Source organism: Capsicum annuum, chromosome 12 (genome assembly GCF_002878395.1).
Source record: "Capsicum annuum cultivar UCD-10X-F1 chromosome 12, UCD10Xv1.1, whole genome shotgun sequence".
NCBI lineage: Eukaryota > Viridiplantae > Streptophyta > Magnoliopsida > Solanales > Solanaceae > Capsicum > Capsicum annuum.
In genome coordinates, this window is record NC_061122.1 from 230,387,356 (window position 1) to 230,410,719 (window position 23,364).

Consider the following 23,364-nt stretch of genomic DNA (forward strand, 5'->3'; position numbering starts at 1 on the left):
TTTAAATCTACAGTCATGATTAAAAATATTAATTTAACATATACATCAAGTGCGTGTAAGCTTTTTACCTTCCTACTTTCTCCCATAACAATGCAAATTTACTCCAAATCCTTTTCTTCACCCTACATAATAAAACCAATAATAAATACAAGTAAAAACGTTTTCCTCTCCTAAACAAAATCCAACCAAAATAATTTTAAAAACAAACAAACAAAAACAATGAACCAAAATCCCCAATGACAATCCAAGGAACCAAACATCAGAAAAATATATATAGATCTAATCTTTTTTTTATTTTTATTTTTATTTTTAAAAACAATTGAATTATTATTAGCAAGTAAATTCATAATATTAATATGATAAAAAATACAATTAAAACGATAGTACAAAATTATTATAAACAAAAACATACTCTCTCCGTCCCAAATTGAAATGACACATTGATTAAGAAAAAATAATTAATAATATGGCTACTTTATCATAATACATTTATTAAATAATGTTTACTTATTACTTTGAAAAAAAAAAAGTAATTAATACAAAGGGTAAAACATGAAAAAAAAATTATCTCTTCTTGATTAATGAAAAAGAATAAGTAAAATGAAAAATCAAATTAGAAAATTTGGGACGGTAATTTTGGAAGGAAGGGAGTAACAAATATAAATGTTACGATGATTTCTACTCTCTCCCATCACAACACAAATTTACTTTATTACCAAAATCTATAATTTTTTTAATATATATATAAATAGTAAAAACCTTTTCATCTCCTAACAAAAATCCAATAACAACAAAAATATAATGAACCAAAATCCCCATTGACAAAACGAAATTGATATATATATACATACACACAAGAGATCTCTCTACTCTTTTTTTTTTCGTGTGTTTTAATCAAATTGCAGTTGAATTATTGAGTAGGAATGTCAGGTGTATCATTGAAGTGTGGTGATTGTGGAACACTTTTTAAATCTGTGGAAGAAGCACAAGAACATGCTGAACTTACTTCACATGCTAATTTCTCTGAATCAACTGAAGCTGTTCTTAATCTTGTTTGTACTTCTTGTGGCAAGCCTTGTCGTTCCAAAACGGTAAAAAAAAATTGACCCCTTTTGCTTCTTTTATTGATTATGTTTAGCTATGAAAAGGGTTTTAATGATTTGTATAGAAACTTGTTGGATTTTATGTAGTTTGAGATTGAGGGGTAGTTGTTGTAGGTGTGAAGTACCTCGAGGAGGATTCAAGATTTGAACTTTATGGGTTTGGGGTGTCATTGAAACCATTGATAATTTGTCCCTTTTGTTGATTGTGTGTAGTTATGAAGAGGATTTTAATTATTTGTATAGAAAATTGTTGGATTTTATGTAGTTTGAGATTGAAGTGTAGTTTTTGTAGATGTTTAAGTACCTCGAGGCGGATTCAAGATTTGAACTCTATGGGTTTCAAGAGACTATTGAGTAATTGGGTGTATCATTGAAGTGTGGTGATTGTGGAACACTTTTTAAATCTGTAGAAGAAGCACAAGAACATGCTGAACTTACGTCACATGCTAATTTTTCTGAATCAACTGAAGCTGTTCTAAATCTTGTTTGTACTTCTTGTGGCAAGCCTTGTTGTTCCAAAACGGTAAAAAAAAATTGACCCCTTTTGCTTCTTTTATTGATTATGTTTAGTTATGTAAAGGGGTTTAATGATTTGTTGCTGTTGTTGTTCTAGTTTGAGTTGGAGGAGTAGTTGTTGTAGATGTGAAGTACCTCGAGGCGGATTCAAGATTTGAACTTTATACGAGTTTTGGGACATTGGGTTTGAAACTTGATGTTTGTGAATAGGTTTGTAATGATTTGTATAAAAAAAATGTTGGAGTAGTTGTAGGTGTGAAGTACCCCGAGGTGGATTCAAGATTTGAACTTTATATGAGTTTTAACAAATTGGGTTTGAAGTTTGATGTTTGTGAATGGGTTTTTAATGATTTGTATAGAGATTGTTGGACTTTTATCTAGTTTGAGATTGAAGAGTAACTTTTGTATTGAACTTTATATGAGTTTTTGCAAAGTGGGTTTGAAATTCGATGTTTGTGATGCCCCTTTTATTGATTATATGTAGCTATGGATAGGGTTTTATTGATTAGTATTTCCAATTTGAGATGGAGGAGTAGTTGTTGTAGGTGTGAAGTACCTCGAGGCGGATTCAAGATTTGAACTTTATATGAGTTTTAGGAAATTGGGTTTGAAATTTGATGTCTTGAAGCCCCATTTATTGATTATATGTAGCTATGAAAAGGGGTTTAATGATTATATAGAAAATTGTTGGATTTTATGTAGTTTGAGATTGAGGGGTAGTGGTTGTAGGTGTTAAGTACCTCGAGACGGATTCAAGATTTGAACTTTGTGGGTTTGGGGTGTCATTGAAACCAATGATAATTTGCCCCTTTTGCTCCTTTTATTGATTATTTTTAGCTATGAAAAGGGGTTTAATGATTTGTTGTTGTTGGTCTAGTTTGAGTTGGAGGAGTAGTTGTTGTAGATGTGAAGTACCTCGAGGTGGATTCAAGATTTGAACTTTATATGAGTTTTAGGAAATTGGGTTTGAAATTTGATGTTTTGAAGCCCCTTCTATTGATTATGTTTAGCTATGAAAAGGGGTTTAATGATTTGTTGTTGTTGTTCTAGTTTGAGTTGGAGGAGTAGTTGTTGTAGATGTGAAGTACCTTGAGGTGGATTCAAGATTTGAACTTTATATGAGTTTTAGGAAATTGGGTTTGAAATTTGATGTTTGTGAAGCCCCTTTTATTGATTTTATGTGTCTACGGATAAGGTTTTAATGATTAGTTGTTCCAATTTGAGATGGAGTAGTAGTTGTTGTAGGTGTGAAGTACCTCTAGGCGGATTCAAGATTTGAACTTTATGGGTTTGGGGTGTCATTGAAACCACTGATAATTTGTCCCTTTTGTTGATTATGTGTAGGTATGAATATCGTTCCAATGATTTGTTGTTAGAATTGTTGGATTCTATCTAGTTGTTGTATGTGTGATGTGCGCGTTGACGGATTCAAGATTTGAACTTTATGAGTTTTAGGGAACTATTGGTTATGTGTTTGAGTGATTGGGTTTGATATATGATGTTTTAATGATTATATGTAGCTAACAATAGGGTTTTAATTATCTAGTTTGAGATTGAGGAGTAGTTGCTGTAGGTGTGAAGTATCCCGAGGCGGATTTAAGATTTGAACTTTATAGCTTTTAGGAAGCTAGTGATCATGTATTTGAGTGATTGGGTTCGTTTTAATGATTAAATGTAGCTAAGAAAAGAGTTTTAGTTATCTAGTTTGAGATTGAGGAGTAGTTGTTGTAGGTGTAAAGTACACGGAGACGGATTCAAGATTTGAACTTCATATGAGTTTTAGGAAATTGGGTTCAAAATTTGGTGTTTGTGAATAGATTTTTAACATGGATTTTGCCCCTTTTATTGATTATCTGTTGCTAAGAATACCCTTTTAATGATTTAGATAGACAATTGATGAATTCTATGTAGTTTGAGATGGAGGAGTAGTTATTGTAGGTGTGAAGTATGCGGAGGCAAATTCAAGATTTGAACTTTATGAATTTGGGGTGTCATGAAACTGCTGATAATTTGCTTTAACGATTGTTGGTAGCTAAGAATAGGGTTTTAATGATGTGTAAAGTCAATTGTTGGATTGTATGTAGTTTGAGATTGAGAAGTAGTTGTTGTAGGTTTGAAGTACCCAGCGGCAGGTTCAAGATTTAAACTTTATATGAGTTGAGGAACTACTGATTATTTGACTAATTGGGTTTGAAATTTGGTGTTTGTGAATAGATTTTCAGCACGGGTTTGAACCAAAGCTACTGAATTGGGATGAACAGGGTTTTAATGATTTGTTTAGACAATTGCTGGATCCTATCTAGTTTTGAGATTGAGTAGTAGTTTTTGTTGGTGTGAAGTACCCAGAGGTCGATCTAAAATTTGAACTTTATGGTTTTGGAATGTCACTGAAACCGCTGACGATTTGAGTTATAGGACTTTGATGATTTATATAGCCAATCGCTGGATCCTATCTAGTTTCATTGAGGAGTAGTTGTTATAGGTCTGAAGTAACCCGAGATAGGCAATCTAAGTAGCTTAGTTGGTTGGCTGGTTACCTGAACTTTCATCTTGTCAGTGAGGGTTTGATTTCCCTGCTTTGTAATTTCCTTACCTATTTCCCCTTCCCCTCCCCCCAATGAAAAAGAACCTGAGGCGGATTTAAGATTTGAACTTTATGGGTTCTAGGAAACTACTGATTGTTTGAGTAACTGGGCTTGAAATTTGATGCTTGTGAATAGATTTTCAGCACGGGTTTGAACTGAAGCTATTGAATTGGGCCGAGATCATACCTTACTTTGTTAAATCTGCCTCTAGAAGTACCACTCCTCCACTGTGACATGGATGCATGCTTAATATACTTTATATACTTCTCAAATAATTTATTTGTATACAGTTCTAGTCAGAAGCTATTGACTCGTAGCTGTGGTAAGATTGGATCCCCGCATGGCACCCTAGGCTTTGATTCAACGATAAAGGTCGTAGAGGTGGATTCAGGAATTGAATATTATGGGTTCAACTTCGGCATTCTATCACAGCCCATTTGATTTACCTAGTTCAAAATCTGTTAATTATATGTAATTATTTAGCATAACTTTAACACATATGACCAGGAGGTCACGGGTTGCTGCCTTGGAAACAGCCTAACAGCCTCTGGTAGAAATGCAAGGTAAGGCTGCGTACAATACACCTTTGTGGTGGGGACCTTCCCCGGACACCGTGCATAGCGGTAGCTTTAGTGCACCGGGCTGCCCTTTTTAACTTTTAACACATATAGAGGGTCTGAGTGAAGGTAACCAGATTTGGTTGACCCTGTAGTTGACTAAAGAACTACGTCCTCCTCTGGGTAGTACCACATCGTCGAACCAAGTCTGGTAGTTAAATGTGAAAGGTAGAGTGGCAGATTCATTATCCATCAAGTTTTGAAGCTGAAAATAGTGGAATTCCCATTTATATATATAAAAAGAAAAGAATAAAAGGTTGGATCTGCCCAGTTTCTTGGTGTAGTATATTATATTGCTATTCATGTGAATTTGGGTGGAGATAGTTTGTCGTAAATCAAAATGCTTACACTAATACAGTAAACTCTTCTGATCGTTATGTGAACTTTTATTTCCGCTGTAATGATGATTAAACTGTTGATGTAGCTTGACAATGTAGCTTTTTGTGAATTTCGGTTGTATTTGATATATGAAGGAGAGTGATTTACACACCAAGAGAACTGGGCACACGGAATTTACTGACAAGACAGCAGAGGCAGTGAAGCCAATCAGCTTGGAGGTGCCAAAGCCAAAGCCCAACGATGATGAAGACATGGCAGAGGGTGGTGATGGTGGTACTGGCCAGCATGAAGGTAGTAATTCATTAGTGTTGCAGATTTTGGCCTTTTAAGTGACAATATAGTTGTCATTTAGTGCTATGAGCACAGGAAAGATGTTTCTTTCCCTCTTTAATTTTTCTTTCTGAAAGCTATTTGTAGTAGGACTTAGATAATGTGCTTCAAATAGTACGATGAACATTTGAGAGAAGTTACAACATCTAAACAAGTCAGGATGGAGGGATGTTTTCATTTGTTTAACGCTTTTATTCATCGAGCAAGCTCTTCCTGTAGATCTAGAATTTGCAAATGTAAGGTGCTTATCATCCAACCCTAATAAGAACTATGAGACCCAAAATGGCAGCTAAATAGGTGGTCATATGAGGCATAAGCATCTGAGAAGTCCTTTATTTTTGTTGTTTATACATGAATATATTGGTACTAATATACCTTTTCTTGCTAGAAATGGTTGTTCCTGAAGTTGACCAAAACCTGCTCTCGGAACTCGAGACAATGGGATTTCCGAAAGCTAGGGCTATCCGGGCACTCCACTTTTCTGGTGAGTACTTCTGTAGATGAGAATTTTCATTGTTATCATTGTCAACATCTATTGGAGACTTGAAAACATCACATATCCAAAAAAAAAAAAGGAAATCCATGTATGACGATTGACGCATTCAGGTGCACTTATGTAATGCGTTTTTTTAAGTCGAGACTCTTGAATACAAATAGAGATACAGCTCCGAAGCGGTCCATTCTCAGCCAAACCCAACTACTGTTTTGTGGTACTGGACTGAGTTGAGAATCTTAGCCTGTTAGTACCCAAGACCGGGGGGAAAGGGGGAGGGAGGAATCTGAATGCCCTCCAGCAGCTAACTTTTTCAGCATTTCCTCGTTACTTTGATCAATCTAATAGGATGTCGATCTCCCAAATTCGTATGTTTTCTCTTGACCTCCTTGTTGTCTGTATGAGGTTCCTCTTTGTTTCATCTATAAAAGTCAAGGCATCTGATTGTTCATGCCTGTGAATTTGGATGCAGGCAATGCCAGCTTGGAGGCTGCTGTAAATTGGGTTGTAGAGCATGAAAGTGACCCAGACATTGATGAAACACCGATGGTATGGAAATTTCAGATTTCTACGTTTAATTGCTTAGTTCACTAACTAATTTATATGTTGTGGTTACTGCTTCCTTATGAGATTCATAAAGACGTTCCTTTTTGTGTCATTATTTATGATCTATATTAGAAGAAAGTTGTACTCATTTATGTGAATGCTGTGGTTGAATGCATCGTTTAACCTGTTTAGAAGAGAACTTAGTTCTTAGCATTATAAGGGTATGAGACCAGCTAGGACACTACAGATTGAAGGATGATTGGAGACGTCCAATACATGCTCAACCAGGTCTAGGAAAAATTAAAAGAGTAGTTTGCACTTTGCTGATTGTTAGGTAACTATGTTTACCAGGGTTTGACAAATGGGAGGAAATCACCTAGTGTTTTTGCCTCCGTTGAGAATTGAACATGAAACCTCAAGGTTGCGCAACCACTTCATTGACCATTAGGCCACACTGTTTGGTGCAATAAGATGCACCTTATTATGAGAAGGCAATTCTTTTCTCAGTGGTCCAGTGAAGAAATGTTGTTGCATCTTTGCACGAACCTGTAAGCATTTCTACAGAGGAATATATTAAGTTCGTCAATGAAGTCATTTAGATTTTTTTTTTCATATGTAATGGTGGACCATATGTTTTATCCAGTAACTTCCAACTCACCCTGCTTAGATAATGCAATGATTATTGAACTTTGCTAGGTACCTGCCAGTGCCAAGAAAGCTGAGGCTTCAAAGCCTTCTCTTACTCCAGAGGAAATAAAGATGAAACAACAAGAGTTGAAGGAGCGTGCTCGTAAAAAGAAAGAAGAGGAAGACAGACAAAGAGAAAGAGAGAGAGAAAAGGTAGTCTTGATTTAGATTTTGAGTTAGTATGCTTTAATGGAAGTCAGTTGAATATTATTTATTGAATTACATTCTGAAACTGGTGGTGGTTGATCGGATGCATTATTAGTTAACTACATTTTATGTTTTGATTTGTAATCAATTTAGTTGAATATGTTAGTAAAATCGTTCTGCCTTCTGCTTCAGGAAAGAATTAGAATTGGTAAGGAACTCCTGGAAGCAAAACGGATTGAGGAAGATAATGAAAGAAAACGGTAAGCCTTGAGCTCTGCTACTCTTTTCTGTTTTCACTCTCAGCGATATTTTCCGCTTTTCTGTATAGTATAATAGCATTGCGCAAGGCCGAAAAAGCGGAAGAACAACGAGCTAGGGAGAAGATTCGTCAGAAGCTGGAAGAAGATAAGGTCAGAAACTCCAGTCTATCATGAAATTTCTTCATCCCTTCTATATCTAGCTTGCTTGATGGAACTTGTCAATTTACTAATGTCTAAAATGTGTCTTTGTAAATATATTTGTTTTCACTTAAAAACAGTATTTGTTACCAGCCATCTTGTCACCTGCTCTTTGCTGGGCAGCCTAGAGCGTTTAGAAGTTAGACTGATTAGAGTCATATGGTTTGACTAAACTCCTAGTGGTGGTGATTCTAGGGGATGGGCTTGTCTGTTCTCCTCCTGTTGATATTTCTATGAACATTCTTCACTGTAGAGAGCTTTTTCTGCCACCAACCAAGTATCCCATTTATTCGACTAGCATGCATTCAGGAAGGTGAACGTGTAACTTATGTTGATAATTTGCACCTTAGACGATGCCCGCGTTTGATTCTCCAGGGGACAATTTATTTGCCTGTTTAACAATAAAAAACAAAAAAGCTTGTGTTAATAATTTGATGTCAGTTTCTTATTGTGTACTCTGTAAGAGACGTGCATCATGTTGCCTCTTAATAATACTACTGCAACCTGTGATTATGGTTTGACCAGGTTAAGTGCTATTGAAATATAATCTGAAATCATAAGGTCCTGGCATTTCTACAGACAAGATACACGTCTAACCAAATCTACAACCTTTACTGACTTGGTGGTTTTGAATTATCATCTATTAGGCAAGAAGTTATCTCTTTTCTGAAAGCATTATCAATTCCTTTTTACCTCTAAATGGTGTGGGTTTGGGCTATTGAGGTTTTCCTGATGTGACTTTTACATAGGAAAATAGATTATCTCTGTGGAGGTTGCTGCATCGTAGTATCGAGTCTGTTGCCTTACAATAAGAAAATGAATTATTTCTTGTTATCTCTTTTGCTGCATTGTTGTGAGGATTGCACTTTAAAGATCATTTTAATTAGTGATATTTAAGAGAAGTCAACCGCTAAAAGTAACAAACTCTGTCACTTCTGTCATGTTGAAACAATTGTGTGTACTTTCACAGGCAGAAAGAAGAAGGAAGCTCGGTTTGCCACCAGAAGATCCCGCTTCCCCCAAACCGTCTACTGCACCTGTTGTGGAGGAAAAAAAGGTGTGTATTTATTCAAAAACTGTGTTTATAGTTTTGTCCCATATAAACATATATCCTCCGACTCAAACTTTTTGTATGTATTTTTGTTAGAGCTCGTTTTTGCCTGTCAGACCAGCTACAAAGGCAGAGCGGATGAGAGAGTGCCTGCGAACTCTTAAGCAGGCCCACAAGGTAATCATTCAGTTGTTTTTCGGATACCTAGAGTACTTTCTTGCAGGTTTGAGCTTTGGAAGTGAGAGGTGGTTCAAGGTGCACCAGCTTATCTTTATTTTTAATAACAAAGTGAAGCTTACTTGCTCGTCCACCCTCGGTTTCCAAACTCAAAAGAGTTCATCGATACAAAATATAATGAATTTTAAATACAAGGATAGAATGGATTAGTGTATTGCATTAGGAAGCTTTTTCTTTTGAAAAGTAATCAATAAATACTCCCAAGGAACTGAGTAACCTATGAATGACATTCTACATTCCTTCGGTGGCTTTTTGATATGAACGAGATGTCATTCTAACTTCATTTTCCTCTTGCGATCCAGGATGATGATGCCAAAGTCAAGACTGCTTTCAACACGCTGCTAACTTATGCAAAGAATGTCGCTACAAATCCCAATGAGGAGAAATTTCGCAAGATTAGACTTAGTAATGCTGCTTTTCAGGTGAGATGTCATCAAGAAATAGCTGTGCCTCTATTTTGTTCTTTAGTTACACTTCTGAAACGACTCCTTCACTCTTCGAAATTCTATAAGAGAAACCTCATTTAATCCTTGCTTTTATAACCTTGTTAGTTGGTTACCGTCATTCAATTTCTGAAAAATAGGGAGTGGGGTGAGGTTTATGTACTTGATTATTTGCTTAGTCGATTACTTTGGCATGCCAAACTGCTGGATAATTTAGGACCCTCTCCCATATTTCTTTCATTGTTTAGTTTCTGGTTTGCGGTGGGTGGTAAGGTCGTATACCTTTTGCCACCCCACCTAGTTCTTGGTCCCCGGCTGAAGAAGGTGGTCTAGCGCTCGTAAAGCTGTTGACCGTTGCAGCAATAGCCAATATTCAAATTTTTTTAGTCAGATACTAAACTTGTGAACTAAACACGCCTGTAAACTTGTGACGTTGGGTGTGTTAGATTGTCTCAGCCAAGTTGATTCATATTAAGCTTATGATTCTTGTAACAAAATATTCAGAATTCTTGATCAGCTTGACCAAGTAGATTCATAGACTCAGAGAACTAACACGCCCGCCTCTTTTGACAATTATTTTACAGGATAGAATTGGCAAACTGCAAGGAGGCATCGAGTTTCTTGAGCACTGTGGATTCGAGAAAATTGAAGGGGGTGAATTCTTGTACCTGCCAAGAGAAAAAGTGGACATGGCAGTACTTAATACTGCTGGAACTGAGTTGAACAATGCCATTAAAAATCCCTTCTTTGGAGTCCTCTAAATCTTATACATTGCTTCAGACAACTTGATTGAAGGTTACTTGAGTTAATATAAACTGAAACTGTAAAAGCTATTAAGGTTTTGATGGACTCATGTTCCTTTTGAACCATTTTTTATTACTAGTTGAAGGGATTAAGTTGATGTTGAAACTTATCTTTTTCACTTTCCCACTCCGGGTTTACCGGAAACAGCCTCTCTACTTCACTAAGGTAGGGGTAAGGTCGCGTGTATTCTACTCTTTGCAGACACCACCCGTGGTATCCCTGTGTATGTTGTTTCCCACGGATTAGAACCCGGCGCGTGCATTCTACTCTTTCCGGATGCCACCCATGGTATCCTGTGTATGTTGTTTCCCACACGGATTAGAACCCGGCTAATATGGAGTTGCGCCGTGTAAGGCTTTGTAAAGGGGGAAACGCTCTACTGGAAACAACCTCTCTACTTCACAAAGGTAGGGATAAGGTCGCGTGCATTCTACTCTTTGCAAACGCCACCTGTGGTATCTTGTTTATGTTGTTGTTTCCCACATGGATTAGAACCCGGCTAATGTGGAGTTGTGTCGTGTAAGGCTTTTTAAAGGGGGCAACGCTCTACTGGAGACAAACCTCTCTACTTCACAAAGGTAGGGGTAAGGTCGCGTGCATTCTACTCTTTCTGGATGCCACACATGGTATCCTGTGTATGTTGTTTCCCACACGGATTAGAACCTGGCTAATATGGAGTTGCGTCGTGTAAGGCTTTGTAAAGGGGGAAACGCTCTACTAGAAACAACCTCTCTACTTCACAAAGGTAGGGGTAAGGTCGCGTGCATTCTACTCTTTGTAGACTCCACCTGTGGTATCCCGTGTATGTTGTAGTTTCCCACATGGATTAGAACCCAGCTAATATGGAGTTGTGCCGTGTAAGGCTTTTTAAAGGGGGAAACGCACTACTGGAGACAACCTCTCAACTTCACAAAGGTAGGGGTAAGGCCGAATGCATTCTACTCTTTCCAGACGCCACCTGTGGTATATCCCGTGTATGTTGTTCCCGGCTAATATGGAGTTGCCCCGTGTAAAGCTTTTGAAATGCTCTACTAGAAACAACCTCTCTACTTCACAAAGGTACGGGTAAAGTCGCGTGCATTCTACTATTTCCGGATGCCACCCATGGTATCCCGTGTATGTTGTTTCCCACACGGATTAGAACCCAGCTAATATGGAGTTGCGCCATGGAAGGCCCTTTAAAGGGGAAAACTCTAAATGCAATAGCTAAGTAGTGATGGGCAATATTGGTCGATTATAAATTTTGTGTTCGTAATGAGATAAATGGTCAAAACACATCTAAACTATTATTTTTTCGTCGGTTCTATCCTTTTAACTATCACATGTTTCCTTTACATATTTGACCTATCACCATCAGAGGCGAGTCAGGATTTCAATTAGGGGATCTAAAGTTTGAAGAAAAACTAACCGACGGGGTTCAACATCTAATATATATACATCGAAAGTAATTTTAGTCATGCATAAATAGTATAAATTTCAGTTGAAGGGTGGTTCGGAGCCAGTGGCGGAGCCAAGATTTTCGTTAAGGGTTTCATAAGTGAATATAAAAAATAATCAAAGGGGGTTCAACATCTAATATGTATACATAAAAAATAATTTTAACTATGTATATATAAAATAATTTTCTGTCGAAGGAGGTTCGGATGAACCCCCTAACCATAGTGTAGGTCCGCCACTGTTCGGAGCTGCTTGTCAAAGGCTAGCTCTGCCCTTGATCACCATCTACTCAACTATTCTAGTTGAACTATCATCATCTAAGTATCGAAAAACACTTCCTTGAGATGATGACAACAATTCAAATAGGGCAAATGAACGACTAACAATTGGTCTAATCAGCTTTGAGGTGTGTTTTAACATACGAGTAATGTTAGTACCGTAACTTATATTATATTATGATAAGTAAATATAAACTTTGCCTAATAACTTTAAATTTTGATTTTCAATTTCGAAAAATTTTCAACCACTTTTTTATTATTTAAACTGATTTCAAGGGGGGACATTAATGTAAATGACCTATTATATATACCTTCGATCGAGGAGGGAAATTAAAATCGATAGGTGGTCACTCCGAAGAGCCCGATTAGATGAAACCTTCAAACAAAAACACAATGTTATTTCGAATCCAACTCTCAATTAGAAGGTTACATCGTGTTCAATCAAATAATAAACAAATTTTCGATCATTTAACCTTCGCAATGTAAATACAACCCTGTTCTATAACCTATGATTCTTATAAATCTTTTACTCTCCCGTCTCAATTTATGTGACATACTTTTCTTTTTCGTCCGTTCCCAAAAGAACGTCATGTTTCCTTATTCAGCAGTTATTCAATGACATCATCCCTATTTTATCCTTTACTGAATTCCACTTAATAAGAAAAGACAACTAAAAAGTCGTAAACTTCACAAATCCATCGTCTATTTCTTAACTCCGTGTCCAATCAAAAGACGACACATAAAATGTAATAACAAAAAACAATACAATCTAATCAAACGTTGTATTCATCGAAACAATACAGAGTTGTCTAACAAACCGACCTTAGCTCAGTTGGTAGAGCGGAGGACTGTAGTTGTTGCTGAAATCCTTAGGTCGCTGGTTCGAATCCGGCAGGTCGGAGTACTTTTTTCAATTTTGTTATCCTTCACCTCAGCGCATTTTAGCATTCCTTAGCTTAACGTGTACCGGAAAAAAATTAACTATAAGACTTACCAAAATTCAGCTACTGTATTCAATTCCAAGCGAAAATTTGCTTAATGGTAAGTATTTATCAATTTAATTTTGAGTAAAAAGAGTTCTTTTTTTCTTGTGTTTAATTTAAAGGGATTTGATTGTAATTGTATATAGAGTTGAGCTGTGTTTGAATTTATTCATGTTATTTATGAGCTTAATGGATCAAGATCCAAGATTTTGAATTTAGTAGTTTTAGAATGTATTTAGTGCATTCTTGATTTGAGGGTCTATCGAAAACAATCTTTTTATCTGAACGAGGTAGGGGTAAGGTAGCATTATGTGGGTTTAGTTGTTTAAAAATGTAATCTTTTTTATGTGTGTGTAAGGTCTGTGTACACTTTACATTCCCTAGACCCCACTTTGTCGGACTACACTAGACAGTTTTTCCTAATGTGTGTGTGTGTGTTGGGAGGTAGGGGGGGTTACATACGGCAAAATGCTGAGCAGTTGTTGTTTTGATAAGATCAGATTTTAAATTTGGTTGTTTTAGAATGTATTAGTTCTTTCTTGATTTGAGGGTCTGTCGGAAACCTCCTCTTTATCCGTACGAGGTAGGAGTAAGGCATTATGTGGGTTTAGTTGTTTAAAAATGTGATCTTTTTTATGTGTGTGTAAGGTCTATGTACACTTTACACTCCCTAGACCCCACTTTGTCAGACTACACTAGATATGCTGTTTTTTTAAATGTGTGTGTGTTGGGAGGTGGGTGGGGTGGGGGTGGGGGGGTTACATACTGCAAAATGCTGAGCAGTTGCTGTTTTGATAAGATCAGATATATTAGTGCATTCTTGAGCTGAGAGTCTATCAGAGATAACCTCTGTACCTCATAGAGGTAAGGTCTGCGTACACATTAGCCTCCTTAGACCCCGCTTTGTGGGATTACACTAGGTATGTTGTAGAATACATTAGTGCATTCTTGAGCTGAGGGTCTATCGGAAACAACCTCTTAACTTCCCAAGGTAGGGGTAAGATTCGCGTACATACTACCTTTCCTAGACCCCACTTATGGGATTACATTGGGTATTGTTGTAGAATATATTAGTGCACTTATTACTATGTATGTGGTTCAAGTCTGGATAGTGGAGCGTCTTAAAAGTCTGGATAGTGGAGCGTCTTAAGAGCTATGAAGTGAAATTTTAGATGGAGTGATTTCTGTAGGGGTTTGGTTATTTAAAAATGTAATCTTTCTTACGTGTGTGTAAGGTCTGCGTACACTTTGACCTCCTCAAACTCCACTTTATGGTACTACACTCAGGGGCAGAGCAAGTAGGGCTGGGGATTCCTCTTTGGCAGAAATTACATTGTTTATGTATGGTTAAAATTATTTTTTACGTATGTAGTAGATGTTGAACCTCCTTCGACTACTTCGTATGTTTACTTCTTCATATTTTGAACTCCTTTTGTGAAAATTCTGGCTCCGCCACTGTCTATGCCGAGTATGTTGTTGTTTTTCTTGAGTGTGTGTGTGTTTGGGTGGGGTGGGGTGGGGTTACATGCTGAAAAATGCTGAGCAGTTATTGTTTTGATAAATTTCTAGGCAAATCCATTGCGATTGTATCTGACATGCATAAGAAACACGCTCGAAGCAGCAATGTGTCTTCAGGTATGTAACATTCCACCTGTTAAACATCATTAGAAATTTTTGCGGTTATGTAATGGAATTTTTTTTTCAAAAAGTTCCAATGTAAGAACACTAAATACTTAGATGAGTCCTTTTAATTGTTGTGTTTGACTTGCATTGTCGTTGGCCTGAGATATAAAGTTTGAGGTTTATATGCCGAGACATAAATGAAAGTTGGTAGTTTGAGACATTTCCTAGCATAATGCTATGACGTTTTGGGTGATTTGAGCCGAGTTGAGTTCCCATTCCATTTACATGTAGGAGTTTTAGTTTCTCGGTAGTCATATATGCTTGTATGAGGGAGTCCATATGCTGCATGCTACCAAACACTCCTTCCCACCCACTCCACCCCCAACAAAAAAAAATCTGAATTCTGCATCTGCTTTGTACTATTATTATAATTATTTTCTTCATCACCTTCGCTACATATTGTTATGGTTCTTTAAACATGTGTTATTTGTTCAGCCAACTAGCTCGGAATTGAGTAGTATTAGTTATTGTTGTATGTTATTTCTGCCAACATATGTTATATGTTCTGCAAATTAATTTGTTGCATTTGACATATCTTGATATTTCTGAAAAAATAATCTGGTTTATTGTCATGGTTTGAATATAAAATTGCGAAGTTGCTAGTCGTGCGATGAGGTATCAGGTTTTACTTTTAAGCTCCTTCAACAATTTATTCAGTAAATATGATGACTTAGTTACTCTATACCCATCTTAATCTCTCGTTTTGTCATGGTGGTTCGCTGGTTGCAGAATTTCCCATGCCAAGAAGTAGAGAGGCATAACAAACCGGAGGTTGAACTAAAGTATGACTTCATGCTGCAGTCTCATTTTACTCAAAGTTAATGATGCCGGTTAATATTCCATAATTATCTCTTCTGTAGTTTATCAAATGGCTTTACACTTTACAGCATGCGAATTCCTTTAATCCAGAAAAATTTCATGTGTATTCTTATCAAATATAGTATAGTTGGATTCTGAAACAAAAACTTCGACTTGCATGAACAAATCACTTGGACAGCAGAATTTGATATTTTACTAAAATGCTGTTGCTGAGTTCTCAGGTCTTTAGGGAGAAACTTATACGCTTCCTAACTACGCTTTTAAAACAATTTTTTGAGACAAGTTCTGTTGGATTCAATAACTTGTTTTTCATATCAAATGCAGTCTACCTCATCACAAGGCGAAATGGGCTGTTAATGATTTAACTTTTGGATGTCATTGCGAAAATATATATTTGAAGCTGCTAAATTTGAGGCAAATATAATTAATAGCGGATGTGTTCATACTCTTGGTAGCAACTCATATTTTCTGAACTGCTGTTTCGTAATGAACTTCTAAGAGAATGTGACGTTACTTGTCTCTTTTAAATGTTATTTGTTACCTGCAAAGCGTGTATATCAGAATAGTAATGTTTTTCTTATTTTGTATGTTCTTCAGGACAAGCCCAGAACTTCTTCTCAATCCTGTAAGAACTTTTTTATATTCTAAACTTTTTTTTTTTTTGAAACTACTTTTTTATATTCTTAACTTTGATCTTTATTTTGAAGAGCTCCGCTGGGCGGACTAAATTACATGTTACTATGAATCGCTAATAGATGCATTTAAATTAGTGATTGGGTGTTATTCTGTTCATAATATGTTTGAAGTGTTTAGAGAGTTCTTGCTTTTACCCTGTTCATAATATGTTTGAAGTGTTTAGAGAGTTCTTGCTTTTACAATAATATAATTTTTCTCTCTCCCGATTAACTATTTGTTAAAAACCTGCTCACGAGTTGTTTCTTTTAGCGGCCAACAAATTGTCGATGAGTTACTTTAATTATGTAACAAGTTGTCCAAACTGTTTGGGGACGCTAGCTATGAGTTTCTTGAATGACGTAACAAGTTGTTCTAGTTGGTTGGGAACTATAGCTAGTCTTACATTTGGCCATCTAGCGTCACTGATGCCGAGAGGTGGAGCCAGGATTTCAATTCAGGGGGTTCAATATCTGAAGAAAACCTAGTCGAAGGGGGTGCAACGCCTACTATAGATACATAAAAAATAATTGTAATCAAATATAAATGGTATATTTTTCCGTCAAAAGGGGTTCGGATGAACCCCCTGCTAAAGGGCTGGCTCCGCCCCTTCTGATGCAGCTTTACTTCATGATATTTGCCATTAGAAAAAGTCAAGTTTCTTTTTTGATCTTGATGGTGAGCATGTTCTCAATAGCTACGTAGGATGAAATATTCAATAATGCAAGGTGCCAAAGAATATAGTTATCTGCCTGCTTTAGGTGTATAGAGATGAATTTTTATTTTTTTTTCTGCTTGCACACCCTCAATGGTTAGTCTGTAAACTTCCTTATAATATATTACCAGTTTCTACCATGATAATTTTAGATTTAGTGTAACTTGTAAGTTTCTGATTAATTGTTATTCATTTGCTTCCAATCTTAGAAGTAAAACTTCTGAATTAAACTTCTAATGTTCTTACTGGTACTTTATCTTGGAATTCACATGCCAAAATTTTTATTAGTTGTATGTCTTACGTCGATCTATTCAATCTTTCCCATGTGCCAATCCACAGGTTACGATTTGTAGAAATGAGGCTGAAAAGTGTTTGATTGAGACATCTATAAATTCCCTAAGAATAAGTCTAAAGGTAGGTTTGCTTAGCTCTTCACATACATTGATTCTCATATTCCTATGTAACGAGTTACTCAGCTACAAATGATGGTGCATGTTGGCAAAAAATATGCGCATAATTTTTTGCCGTTTCTGCTTTCCTTCTTATAGGGTAGAGTAGATTACGGTACCTTAAAACTATATTTCTCTAGTTATATATCTTCTTCTCTATGCTAAATGCCATTGGCTAGGTGTTCAATAGCAGTCACATTGTAGTACCATATGCTACCGACTGGTAGATGCATCAAATTGTAGTAACACTAATGTGTTGTATTTAGCATGGTAAAACAAAACTTGGGATTTGCCAATAAGTTAATTGCTAGATCATGTAGAAACTCAGATCAGTTAGAAACTAATATTAGTCCCAGAAAAATAGAATTTGCAATGAACTATAAGATTCTGGATTTTGAAAATCACCGGAAAAAAAAAAAAGAAAAAAGAAAGCTTAAGCTCCTCACGTGCGATTGTGGCTGTGCAGGTGAAACAGACAGATGAACTTGAAAATATACTAACGAAGAAGTTTCTTAGATTTTTGTCGATGAGAGCAGAAGCATTTCAGGTGTTGAGGAGAAAGCCTGTTGAGGTTTGTATTTCTTTCAACTCCTTATAACTGATTCCATGCTTTGGCATGCTATGTTGCTCGGACTCTTCAAAAATGTCGACAGATGCATGTCGGATCCTCCAAAAATAGTGTATTTTTGAAGGATCCGACACAGGTGGAGCAACATTTTTGGAGAGTCCAAGCAACTTGGTTGGCATGTTCTATAATTCTGTGTACTAAATTATGCAGTCATGTTTGACAGAACTTGAATGACCAATTTACTTCCCATCCCTTTTTGCTTATCTCTCTCTCTCTCTTTCTGCTTCTACTTACCATTTTTTCGTAATCGGAATACCTCTAGTTAAACCAATTTTATGTGTAAAAACTATTGATTTATTTTTACTAAATAAAAAAGGTGGCTCTTGTAATGTCTGAAATCATAGTTGAGCTTTTGGACTTGCGTCAAGTGATATGATTTGGGATTATGTAAAACAGTTTTGATTTTTATCTCTTATTCTTTGCAAGTTGACAGGGACCTCTTTTTTTTTTTTTTTTTTTTTTTTTTTTTTGTGTGTGGTTGGGGGGGGGGGGGGTGGGGGGGGGGGGGTCCGCTCGACAAAGATGGCTAATACCCTTATTTTGTCATCTTCTTATGGGGACCTAAGGTGAAGCTTTATGGAACCATTTGAAAAGTTTCAGTTGCTCTACCCGCAAAAAAAAGGTGGAAGATGTTCGTTAAGTACTATACTGAGATCAGCGTAGTCAAAGGCACGCTTAAAGCGCACTTAAGCCCTGAAGCAACCCGTTGCACCTTTTTTTATTAAACCACATTTTATTGCGCTTAAAGGCCCAACTTACCTTATGAACTTTTGTGCGCATTTTGCTTTTGATTACACTTGTAAGAGATGTTGACACATTCAGCTGTGTGGATGCTTCCGAGCTTTATTTGCTTCCAACCTCCATGTGATTGCTTCCGCAGCTTGGTTGAGAACATAAAAAATTGTTTACTATTGATGTGTAGTTATGTATTAGCCCTAGATGGAGTGTAGCAATGTTTGGAGTCTACCAAGTTTTTCGCCTGTGAGTTTATTAGCTGACACTGAATCACATGTGTGAATTAAGACGTAAATTGAGAATATTTGACATGCTTAATGGTTGATCACCCGGTCTTAGGTAAATGATTTGTTTGTAAATGTAAATTACTTGTTGAATAACTTGCTTTTAATCATCTGAATTTTGCTGTGCGTTATATTTCAGGGCTACGACATTAGTTTTCTCATCACAAATTATCATTGTGAAGACATGCAGAAGCAGAAGCTTATTGATTTCATCGTGCAATTCATGGAGGTACAATTATTAACCCCCCATCCCCACCCCTTTAGGACCAAGGACGACGTAACAGTGAAACGTCTGGATCCGTCGCTTATGAAACTGTTTGAAATTTCAACGAGTTGTATGAGTCTCTAGATGCCATGAAAAAAGAAAATGAAATTGGACCAAAGCTTTTCTTCAGATGAAAAGGATTGGTGAAAGTTAGTAAAAATGCTTTGCTAAAGGTAATCTACCTCTATTATTAGTTGATAGGGAGTGTCTTTCGTATGACCTATAGGTCACGGGTTTGAGCAGTGGATTCAACCACTAATGCTTGCGTTAGGGTAGGCTGCCTAGATTACACCCCCTGGGGTGTTTGGCCCTTTCCCGAACTCTACGTGAACACAAATGCTTTGTGCACGGGGCTTCCGTTTGTCTATTCGTTTTTGCTTAACTCGGGGGGTTGGGTGGAGAGCAGGTGTGGTGGTTAGTGGTCTGTCATTGGAACGATGAAAACAAACAACAACTTACTTAATATAGTCCACAAATGGGGTCTGCGGAGGGTGAGGTGTATGCAGACCTTAGCCCTACGTTTATGAGGTAGAGAGGTTGTTTCCGATTTGGAATGATGAAAATATGGCATAAGAACGTGGAAAAGGTTTAAAAAAAACAAATTTGCTGTACGTCGTGTTTGAGTAATTAAACCAATGAGCTGAGTATCACATAAGTGATGTGCAGTAGTCGATAGCACAAAATCCAGTAAAGATGGATCGATGTACTTCATATACTTCAATCGACAATCTAGCTTGAAAATCTGAACCATTCCGCTTCTTTTATGAAATTGCAGGACATCGATAAGGAGATCAGCGAACTGAAACTGTCAGTGAATACGCGAGGGAGGCTTGTCGCTACAGAGTTTCTAAAGCAATTCATCTGATGCTTCCTTTTCGTCGTAACTAGAATATATATTCATTTTTATTCCTCTGCTTGAAGCTATATATTACAGAAATTTTCTTATTGTTATTGCATCAATGAGATCTCCCGTTTTCTTCACTTATGTAAGTTTTTCAATTACATTATATTAAGACCTTGTAGTCCTAAGGTTAACCTTTGGTTATGATGTATAAAGACTTTCAGTTGATATTTGAATTTGTTGATTTCTTGGAAACAGTCTCCGGTAGAAATGCAAGGCAAGACTGCGTACAATACACCCTTGTGGTGGGGGCCCCTCCCCGGACCCTGCGCATATCGGGAGCTTTAGTGCATCGGACTGTCTTTTTTTTCTTTTGTATGATACCAAAGTACCAAGTCTCTGATATGTTGTTATTTCAGCATTAGGTTTGCATAATGTGGCCTAATAGTCAACGAAGTGAGACGAAAAAGTTCTTATTATTTGTTCAAGTCCCGGTGGATGGAGTTACTCGATACTCGTGTTGAGAGGAGGTAGCAAGTGGACCATTGAATTAGTTCAGGCGTACGCGAGTTGGTCGAGAAACTATAGTGGACCATTGAATTAGTTCAGGTGTACGCGAGTTGGTTGAGAAACTATCATACAACAACATACCCTGCGTATTCCCAAAAAGTGGGGTCTGGGGAGGATAAAGTGTACGCAAGCCATTGATACGGGTACGACCACAAGGATGCATGTTTGTGAGATGTATTGAACCCGAGACTTGGAGTGTGAAAGTGAAGTGCAAATGAGGACTTAAAAAGGATCCAAAACCGTCCATATAATGCTCTCCAAGGGCACCCACTTGAAGACTTGAGACTAAGGGGTTATTTTGGACATTTCACACCTTGTTTGTAAACTACTATATAAGGAACCTTTTAAGTCATTTGTTAGGAGACTTTTGCTGAATATGGATGTTGTGTAACACTTAGAAACATTTCCTCTCTAAGGAGAGAAGACCAAAAATCTGAAACTTGTAACTAGGGAAATCAACTTGAGTGTGGAATCACTCGTGTTGGATTCAAGCTTGGAAATGTTGGATGCTTGGGAGATCGAGGTCACTCTTGTACCAACGTAAGAGATAGGTTTGTGTTGTGTGTAGTATTAAAGGTTCAAGAATGTAACAAGTCTTGAATTGTTAATATTATTCCTTCATTTGGTCTATCTACCTATCTTTATCTTATTGCACTTTGTAGATTCATAGTGGACTGTTTTTGTGTCTTTTTGAATCCGAATTTTGTAACCATTGTGTTCATCTTGCTCATCTTATATTGTGGCTGTTTTGGTGTTGAAAAACACACCTCTTTATCTTGTTATTGTGTTGTTGATAGCGAATCCGAGAGTGATCTTCAAAAGGGTCCTCAAATCCTTAAGATTAGTGGACTGTTTTGGAGATGTTTTGTGTTTCTCTTCTTTTTTCCGTATCAGCCATACCACTACGTCAGATGAAGTAGAGAAGTTGTTTCCGATAGACTCTTAGCTCGGGATAAATAACAATATAAAAAACCAAAAAAAACATAAAAGCAACAACAAAAAGGAATATCACAAAGCTAGATAATAAAGGAAACATGACACCCGCAAAGTAATATTATAAACTAGTTATTCAAAGTCATAGACATCACCAAACCATCACGAACAAGAGACTACAAGAAACTACATAAACAGATAGAATCAGACGACCTGATACTTGATAGTCAAACGAAGTGAGACAATTTTTTTTTATTTGCTCAAGTATCGATAGTTAGAGTTACTCGATACTCGTGTTGTGAGGAGGTAGCAAGTGCACCATTGAATTAGTCTAGGTATACACGAGTGGTGAAGTCTTGAACCACGTCATTATCCTTTCAGATTATAATCAACTAGTGAATATGTCCGTACTTTGCACGGTTATTAAAAAAATTAAATTATATCTAAATAATATTACAATTTTCATAATAAAAATATCTTTATTTTGATTAACTTTACTTTTATATTTTCCAACCGTAATCCTAATTGCTTCTTAAGGTAATTATACATCAAAATGTTAATTGTTCTTTTATTATATACGACTTTTGCTGTGTTCAGATATTGCTTTCAAAAGAATTTCATTCAATTTTTTTAAAAATATACATGACCGACCTGACAAAGACATTACACACATGGATTAAGTTTCTTATTGACTTACTATATATCCATAAAAATCGAAATAATTCATGGCATGATTAATATGCATTAAATCACCTTAGAAACAGAAGAATCAATACATGCCAACAACAAGTGTTCATCAAACGTAGGCAGATAAAGTAATTGAATGTCCAACATCATGCTTCCAGAATAAATCACCGTTTTCTTAAAAATACTATAATTTAGCTAATGGAGCAACTTTTAAAAAAAATTACTTCTCATAAGACTTTTTATTACATAAAGTGATGAGTATCATATACTTTTTTCTCTTCATGATAAAAGTTGATCGATAATCAATTAAACAATCTAATCGGGAATACTACAGCTTGTGAACATTCTCTCTCTCTGTTGATCTTAAACTTTCTACTTTTAAATCGACTAATCAAAATCTATCGAAACGCTTCAGGACTAGAACCAAATATCCTATGAACACAAAAATCATATTTCAAAGCCAACGAAACTTTAAAATTTTCATTTCAACCTTGATATCACTAAATACTGACTTTGGTCAATCACATTGGATTTCAAGTCTTTAAAAATAAAAAAAAAATTGCTTAATTCTCATCCAGTCACCTGAAAATCATGTCCCACACCTGCAGACATAAAACAATTATGGAAATGGGACAAAATAATCTAAATGCAAAGAAAAAGAAAAATTACAACAAGGGTTATTAGCACTCTCTTTGTTGTAAAATGATCGTCATTTTTCGCTTTTTTGATAATCAATTTAAATAATTTTCAAGTTAAATTACATTAGATTAGTTTGATTTAATAGTAAAATTAAAAATATTTTTTAAAAAAAACATACAAAGAATATTATAAACTATAGTACGTAATTATTTTCATTAATATGATTAAAAAGACATAACATATCAGGGGTGACTCAAAGATAAAGCTAGTAAAGCAATTGCTTTAGACCCCCAAAGTTTGGGAGCCTCAAAAATTTTAATAATAAACTCTGTGATTTCAACTTCACTTGAAATAATAATGAAATTATGAAATACATTTTTAAAAATTATC

General features: G+C 36.2%; 2 protein-coding genes and 1 non-coding gene across 4 annotated transcripts; all 3 read left to right on the plus strand.

Moving 5' to 3' along the window:
- Positions 1-690: 690 nt before the first annotated feature.
- Positions 691-10,461, plus strand: LOC107850770 (UBX domain-containing protein 1). Of its 2 annotated transcripts, none has more exons than XM_016695516.2 (11): positions 691-1,091; positions 5,295-5,451; positions 5,879-5,974; positions 6,456-6,532; positions 7,226-7,369; positions 7,556-7,623; positions 7,692-7,773; positions 8,792-8,878; positions 8,969-9,049; positions 9,412-9,531; positions 10,137-10,461. In XM_016695516.2, exons 1-11 carry the CDS (start codon positions 924-926, stop codon positions 10,311-10,313), a joined length of 1,257 nt encoding a protein of 418 aa, XP_016551002.1. In that variant the 5' UTR covers positions 691-923; the 3' UTR covers positions 10,314-10,461. The 2 variants fall into 2 exon arrangements, with proteins under 2 accessions (XP_016551002.1, XP_016551003.1); XM_016695517.2 differs by lacking the exon at positions 691-1,091 and adding an exon at positions 1,463-1,626.
- A 2,411-nt stretch (positions 10,462-12,872) lies between these two features.
- LOC107850771 (actin-related protein 2/3 complex subunit 4) lies at positions 12,873-20,381 on the plus strand. Its single transcript, XM_016695518.2, has 8 exons — positions 12,873-13,112; positions 14,624-14,689; positions 15,467-15,519; positions 16,154-16,181; positions 17,283-17,357; positions 17,859-17,963; positions 19,179-19,268; positions 20,080-20,381. Exons 1-8 carry the CDS (start codon positions 13,110-13,112, stop codon positions 20,167-20,169), a joined length of 510 nt encoding a protein of 169 aa, XP_016551004.1. The 5' UTR covers positions 12,873-13,109; the 3' UTR covers positions 20,170-20,381.
- Positions 12,889-12,972, plus strand: TRNAY-GUA. The gene is given in 2 exon segments: positions 12,889-12,925; positions 12,937-12,972. It is a non-coding gene; the product is annotated as a tRNA-Tyr (tRNA).
- Positions 20,382-23,364: the final 2,983 nt, after the last annotated feature.